The 9,110-nt window shown below is 37.5% G+C and overlaps 1 protein-coding gene across 1 annotated transcript; it reads left to right on the top strand.

Moving 5' to 3' along the window:
* The first annotated feature begins 4,292 nt into the window (after positions 1–4,292).
* rpl36 (ribosomal protein L36) lies at positions 4,293–7,580 on the top strand. Its single transcript, XM_067598072.1, has 4 exons — positions 4,293–4,400; positions 6,271–6,365; positions 6,827–6,961; positions 7,457–7,580. Exons 2-4 carry the CDS (start codon positions 6,273–6,275, stop codon positions 7,544–7,546), a joined length of 318 nt encoding a protein of 105 aa, XP_067454173.1. The 5' UTR covers positions 4,293–4,400; positions 6,271–6,272; the 3' UTR covers positions 7,547–7,580.
* The last annotated feature ends 1,530 nt before the right edge of the window (positions 7,581–9,110 follow it).

Raw genomic sequence — 9,110 nt, 5'->3', positions numbered from 1 at the left:
CTCGATGTATTCTTCTTTCCAATTTTGATTCCTGCTCTGACGCCATTCTAGCCATCCTGGTGTTTCCCTACCATTTTCAGTGTTTTTTTAGTGCACAGTGCCCCAACCTTAACCTTGTCAACACAGTTTCTCTCTCCTGTGTCCACTTGGAGGGTCCTTAGTAACTTTGACATTCTTTTGAATTTGATATAGATTCCTCATTTTCCCCTCTCTGTCCAAAGTTCTTGTCACATTTGGTTGTTTTTTTCCCAGATTACACATTGCTTTACTGATATGAATTTGCATTTCTATATTTCCTTCTATAAAGCCCTCTTTGTCAGCTCATCAACCCTCTCATTCCCCCTCTCCCCTACATAAGCTGGAACCCACGTAAATTTTACCTGACCCCTCTGATTTGCTATTCTTGTGACTGACTGACGGACTTCATGTAATACATCTTGACGGCTGTTTGAATGGAAAGACTTTACATTTGCTAAGGCTAAGGATGAATCTGAGCATATCAATACCTTATTTTATGTAGTTTTTTTTCACCCATTGTAGTGCAACCAACACTTCCAACATCTCCACTGTGTAAACCCCTAAGTTAATGGATGTTCTTCTGTTGATTCCAATTCCTTTTGCTGGTATTGCCACCCCAAATCCTCTCAATCTTGTCTCAGGTTTTTTAGCACTATACATATAAATCTGTGTAAACTCACTATACTCTTTCATTTCATGATAGTTGAATGCACTTACAAAATCAATTTCATCATTTTCTTTCCTTTTTACAATACCAGTCTACATCAGGCCACACAAGCATCCATGGAGCCACCACCAGTTAAACTACTGAAGGGCTTATCCTCAGATCAAACACTCCAAATTCTTTTGCAATATCATTCCCTACCTGACCAAAGTTATCACCTTCCATACCTTCCATTCTCACAGCACTCCTGCAACACTCCTTTTGTGGGGTGAGAATCATTGTGTCCCTGCAAATTATCCCAGTAATTTGCCATTTTGCCCATTTCTACCTATAGGGCAGGTACTGGAAATGCTTTAAAAGCTCTTAATGCCTGTCCCTGAATCACATCTGATTTCCTTATAAGAGGAAATGCCGTAATCCAACACAGATCTTATCAAGGCCACATACATTCTTTTCAACGATGAGCAACCTGCTCCCCATTCCCTACCAGTGAAACATCTTATCACATTTATCACTTTTCTGCATTTTCATTCTATTGTCCTGAAATGTTTTGCCCATGTTAACCATGAATCAAAAAGAACTCCCAAAATATGTAAATGTTCCAACCCTTTCTAATTCTTTTCCATACATCCCAAGTTTCATCCCTTCCTCGATTCTTTTCTTGGTGATAAGACCATTTGAGTTTTTTCTACTGAGAACCTACACCCTCAATCATACCCCACTCCACTACCTTTCAGACTAAAAAATTATGAGACAGAATACGCTGAAACATGGGTACCAAAGAAAATGATTGTGATTGATGATTGTTGTCTTCTTTTTCTGTCAGTGCTGTTCTACAGTATTAACACTTCATGTTATTTGTGCTGTGAGATGAAAGTACTGTGAAAATTGAAGGACAGTAACAATGTTTATGACTGATATTGTTTGAGGGGTGCATTGGTGAAGGGTTGGTTTAGATCTTCAAATTGGTTTTGAGGGGTTTAGAAATGGTAGGGCTCACTTGTATGTTGATTTATTGTTAGAAATGTATATATTTTGTCTTTCTGTTTGTATTTTATGAATCAATAATAAAAATAAAATAGAATTTACAACATACAGCCTAATGTTCTGTTCATTGTTGTTAATGAGTACAGGAGGAAGAAGATTTTTTTAATGATGAAGTTTCTACAGTAAATACAGCTGTACTGAAAAACAGTGTTAGTGTTCATCTAACTGCCAATGAGGCAGATGATTTTATGTTACTCAGTCATGGTCATACTGTACATACTGGTACCCAATAGATAAAAAATACTTGCAGTAGACGTTCACTTGGAATATTCCTCCCAAATGCCAGATTTTTGCTCAGTAGGTCATACTCAACCCTATAATATTAAAATAGTTATTTTAATATTATGGGGTTGAGTTATTATGTTATTTAGGTGATACCTACAGAATAAATTATTTGTAAATTCCCATATTGTTACCTCCTTATTCTCTCAGTTCACATCTTTTTCCATCATACCAACATGTATGTATCAGTATGTACTATACTAGTACACCATTAATGCAAAAAAATTACACTGTAAATTGGAAGTAATTACACTGTACATTCTCATTCACTACCCATTATACAAAATGACTGCAGTTATTGGTTTAAGCAATCACACTGATAAATAAATGCTATTACTTAGACATGAATCACACTGGATGTAACAGTTAAAAACCTAAACATGTTATGGGCTCAACACCAAATTTGGTGGTCTCAAACGCTTCTTGTTAATTTAATATATATATGGATTTATCCATTTCTGTATTAAGATGTTATTTTGGACTGATCCTTTTCAGAACTCTCACTATATTATAAGTTAACATCTGATATGTACTAAGAAAGGCTTACTTACCTATGTTTTTAGTAAATATGTGTATATAGATATATGGGCTTGTCTTTTCCCCCTATTGATTAAATGATCTTTTAATATATTGTATTATTGTTAATTAATCTTACATCTGTATAACTGTTTAGCTTGGGCCCCTAACTAGGCCTATACATTTTTTTTGTAATGGCTAAATGAACACAGGCCCATATGTCCATTTCTTTGTAGCTTTTACTTATAGATTGTCCTCTTTAACCTGGGATATTGACATACTCCAAAAGGTATAGTCTTTCTTTCTTTCTCTTGGTGTCCAAAACTATATATAGAATGAAAAGTTGATGTATCCTATTCATTTTTTTTATTTTCAGTGATTGTGACAAATTCAGGTGTGCCTTACTCAAAATATTAATAATTTGAAGAATAATCAAAATAATAAAGGGCTAAATGTTTCACACTTTCTGCTAAGTCAGTCCTGCAGTTATTAATGAATGGATTAATAAATGGATTTTGGTCTGGATGCCCTACAGCCCTTTCCAGAGGGTAGGGGGTTCAACAGAATATTGGAGGTGTCTTTCCAAAGAATTAGATAAAGCAAATGTTATGGTGGTAGGCTATAGAAAGGAGGGATTTGTCACAACCTGGCAACCCAAAAGTGATGCTTATTAAAGTTAAGATGAAATGAAAAATGCCTTCTTAACCCTTTTAGATCACATCCCCGGTCATATTGTGCACCAATTTAAATACATATTCCAAAAAATACATTTCTTTGTGTTCTCATATCAAAATCCAATCATGTTTTCTTCCTGTAAACCAAATATGACGTGTGCTTACATAGGCTTGAACCAACCAATTTCAACCAATAATATTATGACACCCACCCATCGATCAATCTTCAACTTTTAGAGGCACAGAGCTAAGATTTATTATGGCGTGCCAACTTTTCAACATTCATCTCAAATCCCTCCCAATGTTACATTGCACCTATCTGTCCTGTTTCACAAAGACATATGTCATGATACGGAAGTTAGATACTCTCGAACTGCTGTTTCATCTAGACTTTAATGGCTTACAAATGATTTATAAAGCAATAGTAAAAGATTTGTTAACCATTAATTAAACTGTTATTTACTGTTTATAAACCCTTTATAATGGATGCCTTGTTAAAGTGGTACCATTGCTGGTGACTATTTTGTCATGATAGCCTACACTATTTATGGTTGGTGTATAGACCTTTAGGCTATTAGTTTTCTTATGTCTTTGCCTGGATATTGCCAGATTCTCATAATGTATAATATTCTAGTTTTTATTTACTCATCAATATCATGCATTTCTTCTTTTTCTTTCAACACTTAAATGTTCCTGTGGGGTAGAGACCTTAGAGGTTAAGTTCTCTTGCATGTCTCACTGTCCCAATTTCTATTGGATTGGGTCGTGTAAAACAAGCATATGGCATAATTTGAGTTTATATCTTGATTTATGAAACACATAGCCCAATCTGAGTGTAAAAATACCGAACAGCGCATACTAGGCCTACATGAAAACGCACTGTATTATGGGGTAACGATGTCAACGATTACAATGCAAAAAGAAGAGCTAATACCAGCCCAGAGAAAATACGTTTAGAAATGTCTCTAAAAGTCGGAAAGTAAGGTCGGGACATTTAAAGAATAACTATCCATCCCTTCTGTGTGTTGAATTGTGTGTTCATTACAAAGCTTAAGGAAATTTAACAACAGTACCTCTTCCAGTCCGACAGAGGCACTGGCCTTCAGACGTCGCAGAAGTGTGTTCCGGGCCAAACCCATCATTACCCCGCCTCGCTCAGCGAACAGTCCTTCCGGCTTGACCGCCATTACAGACAGCAGGTAGGATTTTAATGTTGACTTCTTTCAGCTAAAATCCATGTATAATCTTCGCCATCCATTGTTTTTTTACTGAATAAACCGAAACTACCAAATCTATTGACTTAGTTTAGCATGTATGTTGAGTATTATAACATCATAACACAAGAAACTGAAAAAAATGTGTACCCGTGTGAATGACTAGCCAATGGCTGTGGTTCTGCTAGTTCAACACACTGGTGCAGCTAATTGGCTACAAATCCGTACAAGTTATTGCTAACAACCACATACTACACTTATAGCAGCAGAGACGGAGAAAAAGAAGCCGAGTGACAGACTTGATATGTTATGTAGAGACAAATAGTTGCACCTAACTTGTTAGAAAGTCATTGTATGTCTGTGTATGATAAAGAGCATATCCTCAGTGTACAGAATAGTCATGCTCCTGCTCAATACTGACACAATACTAACGAGACTCCCTCGCAACTGAAACAAATGTCAGAGGGATATTTTCGTAAAGATATTCACTTTCTACCTGTCTGGTTTGAATGTTTTCCACCCGTGTCAGTATCACTAATTTATCTCACTGTCTGTGTTCTTTAGTGGCACCAGACGAGCTTATTGTACCTCGCAATTAAAATCCCCTTCACTCAAGTGTGTTTTCCTGTCCTTTCACTGTAATGTTCTATCTTCACTGTACAGAATGATGTATATGCTGAGTTTGGCACTACAAGGTTTTTATCAATACATATTCTGAAGGGGGAAAGTTTGTGTTCACCCCAAATCTGGGTGAAAAGTGTACCTGTGAGTATGATTTGGCCAATTGTGGTATAGTATGCAACTGACACAGGCGGAAGCTTGAAACCTTCAGTGCATAAACACTAAGAGTGTTCTGTACAGTGAAATAGGAGACATAACCAGCAGTGAAACATTTTAAATGAACAATATTGTCAAATTGATAGTTTTTGCATTTTTCAATGGAGAAGGAATACATGCAATTTAAAGAATTTTTAACCATAGAATTTGACTGATTTGTGGAAAAACCAAAATGGGTGCACAGTATTATTCTAGAAAGAGTATTTTTATGTCAAAGCATGTCTGGGGGTGATATTTGTAGTTGTCAGAGGTATGTCATGTAATGCCTTAGGTATGTTGGTAGGCATGTATGATATAATGCTGTTTTGCTCACAGTTCTTGTTGAAAGATTGGCTGCATTATTATGAGTCCTCACATATTGCCACATAGCTAGGACTGGGTACTGAACTTCAATACTTTTGTGGCACCGACTGGATTGCTTCAATACTATTCGAGTATCAAAAAAATTCTTCTGGTACCAAATTTCGATACCTAGCAGGAGCAGAGCTGTCTGTGGTTTGATTAGTAACAAGACGTTGGACTAAAACATGTCGTTAGTCACAGCCACAACCAGAATTCATTAGCTGACATTATGGGTTTAATTGTTTGTGGTGCTTAGCTTGACTGCTTCAACTCTATGAAAGTGATTGTAGTAAATAAGTTTATATTTTTTATATTATAAAACTCCTTTGAGGTGTGTAAAAATGCCAAGGAGCTGAAAAATAAAATTGAAGACTTGTACTGTAATGTAACTTTCTTTTTGTTAAAATGAATTATATAAAATTGGTATCAAAAAAAATATCGTTCAGGAACTAGTATGGAAGTCAAGCTACTGGTATCGAAACTTTTTGAATGATACCCAGCCCTACACATTCTGTTGATGCAGTAATTAAAATGAATCTCTGTTGAAGCACTGATAGTTAACAGTCTCTGCCACAAAACAGGCAAAGCTGATCAGTGCCTTGCTCCAGGATTAATGGTACTAGCTAATTAAAACTTGTTTGCACTTGAACTAATGTTTATGTGTGGTCTTCTACAGACATGGCTATTCGCTACCCCATGGCCGTTGGCCTTAACAAAGGCCACCAAGTCACCAAAAATGTCACCGCTCCCAAACATAGCCGCCGGCGCGGGGTGAGTATCTGCTGTTCAGTGACCATTGTAACAGTTGGGTTGTCAGTCCCAGTCCTCTGCTTATGACTAGAAACAGAATTTTTAGTATTCTTTTGCAATTGTCTTTAATGTTACACAGCTCAACTTAAAATCAGATCAGTAAAGTCTGCACCATAGAAATGTTAACAATGATATATTTTTGCTTGGAGTGTCACTTCAAGCTTTTAAGTATTAATCTGGTGATTTTGTGTATTTTTCTCACTGCCAACAAATCCTGTGAAAAGACTGAAACCAGCTATTAGTGTGTATTCAAAATCTGGTTCATCTTATTCCTCTGTGCCATAGAGCTACCACAGAAGGTGTAATCTAAATTTGCAATGATGCCCATCGGTATCATACACAATTTCTACTATAAAATGTTTGAACTAATCAAACATTTCAGATGAAGTGGATGTGTAATGGGACTTGTCTTTCTTCTGCAGCGTCTGACCAAACACAGCAAGTTTGTTCGGGACATGATCCGTGAAGTATGTGGCTTTGCTCCGTATGAGAGGCGAGCCATGGAGCTGCTGAAAGTGTCCAAGGACAAGAGAGCCCTCAAGTTTATCAAAAAGAGGGTGAGTTTATATTACTCTCGTTTCTCAGAGCACTTAAAGGTGCATGCCAGTATAAACTTTAACAACTGCTAAATAGGCACAGTAGCATGTTTCCATTTCTCTCATTTATGATGACTATGGGAATGGAAAAAAAGACTTGTTCGCATGCACACAATTTCAGTGATTGAGCTTTATACAGAGCCACGTCCACAGCTCTCTAAATCTAATGTGTGTAAGTGGACGTCTGCCTTTTGTTTGCGCGGAGTTGCAATCTTGAACCTGTAAAGTTTTGGTTATATTGCCTCTGCAGATGCAGTGTTTGACACAGCTGTATTGAGACTGTAGCAGGTCTTTGGAGAATGCTGAAGGCTGTAGCCTCATTTTGAATCTGACCCCCTCATGATGAACACGATGTATTACACCAGCCCCACTACTAAACATAGTGAGCTCAGAGTCTAACCACTGTTGAAGTAGTTTGAACTTTGTGAGTCTTATGTTGCTGTGTTTCTTTCCCAGATTGGCACTCACATTCGCGCCAAGAGAAAGAGAGAGGAGCTGAGCAACGTGCTGGCTGCCATGAGGAAGGCTGCCGCTAAGAAAGACTAATCTGTCACTCAATAAAGTTTGTTAAACTACAAAATTCAAACTGCCTTGTGTTTTGCTTTTGGTCCAGCTGTAGCATGATTTGTTTGTAGACATCAGGTCTGGTTCCAATGGGCTTTGTCCAGCAGGTATCTAAAAATTGTGTGTTTATGTGTGTGTGTGTGTTATTCAAGGGCTTTTCTTTATTTTCATTATATTTGACATTGTAGAACAATACTGAAGACATCAAAACTATAAAATAAAATGTAAACAAAAAAGTGTTAAACCCAAATATCTATAATTTTTAGATTCTCGAAGTTGCCTTCATTTACTTTGACAACTTTGCATTCTCTCAACCAGAAAGAGAGGAGGCTTGCAGGAGGAGCTATGAGCGAGGATGCACAGGTGTATCCTTTGCTCACTTGAGTTTTTTTGGCACCCGTGACGTATGAAAGGCGTGACACACAGCTGGAATATACAAACCATTTGTAGTGCTTCATACAATAATATATATGTATGTGTGTGTGTGTGTGTGTATGCATGCGTGTGTTTAATAAAATATAACAATGTATGACATCCGTACATTCTTGACATATTATGCCACGTTGTAATTTGAATTAAAAGTAAATAAATTGTCATGAACACTTATGTTCATCTGACAGAGATTATACAATACAGCGGTAGGCTGTGACAAAACAATGGACAGATGATGCAGCTCTGCCGCATGTTATATGTAATTGATATGACGGCTCCCGAAGCAAGGATGTCTCATTTGTTAAATGCCTGTTGCCTCGACTCATTTCTCCTACGGTCGAGAAGTCCCTCCTATCGTCTTTTCCTAACCACTTTTCCTTGACATCGATGGAAAACGTCACAAGGGGTACATCTCAAGTCTCTTTTTTGATCGTTCCTCGCTCCTCGCCTGAACCGGAAGTTGTTTCTAGTGCGCCATTTTGACAGCCGTCCCAAGCATGGCCGCAAGTCTCCTAGGTTGCGGTCGAAAGTCCTTCCTATGGTCTTTTCCTAACCACTTTTCCTTGACCTCAATGTAAAACGAGGTCAAGGAAGGATGTGAAGGAGAAGTCACAAGGACTTAGGAAAAGACAACTGCGGTGCTGAGAAAATCCGACTGCACTTACACTGGGCTACGTAATTATGCGACGGCGGATGATATTGACGTAGGTCTGTTGTCGTGAAACTACAATGTTCTGAAGCTGGACTACAAGAAACGCATCTTACATACTTCGCCCCGGTCGTTCTTACCGTGTTGTTTCATGCAGGTTATATAAACGCGCACAACACGCTGAAAAATAACTTCATTATAAAGGTCAGAATTGGAAAAAAGGGGAAAAGGAATAAAGCCTGCCATTCACGAAACTGAAACGAAATTGTCACATTGAGAATGCTTGCTCACACTCACCCTCCTGAATCCCAATTATAGTATGAAAATAAATGTTAAATGTATGACATAACATGTTAGGCCTACAAATCTACTACTGCACATAGTCGTCGTTCTTAAGGTTTCAAACATGATGAATTAAAAACATCATCTGACTAAAAACGTCTTACGTCTCACATCCCTTTTTCT

The sequence above is a fragment of the Thunnus thynnus genome, chromosome 8, assembly GCF_963924715.1.
Source record: "Thunnus thynnus chromosome 8, fThuThy2.1, whole genome shotgun sequence".
Classification (NCBI taxonomy): Eukaryota; Metazoa; Chordata; class Actinopteri; order Scombriformes; family Scombridae; genus Thunnus; species Thunnus thynnus.
This window is presented reverse-complemented; position numbering and strand designations above follow the sequence as displayed.

Bases quoted from the DNA above. Each gene is read 5' to 3' on its own strand.
- rpl36 (XM_067598072.1), top strand. From the start codon at position 6,273: ATGGCTATTCGCTACCCCATGGCCGTTGGCCTTAACAAAGGCCACCAA. The intron at 6,366-6,826 runs GTGAGTATCTGC...TTTCTTCTGCAG, and splicing joins AACATAGCCGCCGGCGCGGG to CGTCTGACCAAACACAGCAA. The intron at 6,962-7,456 runs GTGAGTTTATAT...TTTCTTTCCCAG, and splicing joins TCAAGTTTATCAAAAAGAGG to ATTGGCACTCACATTCGCGC.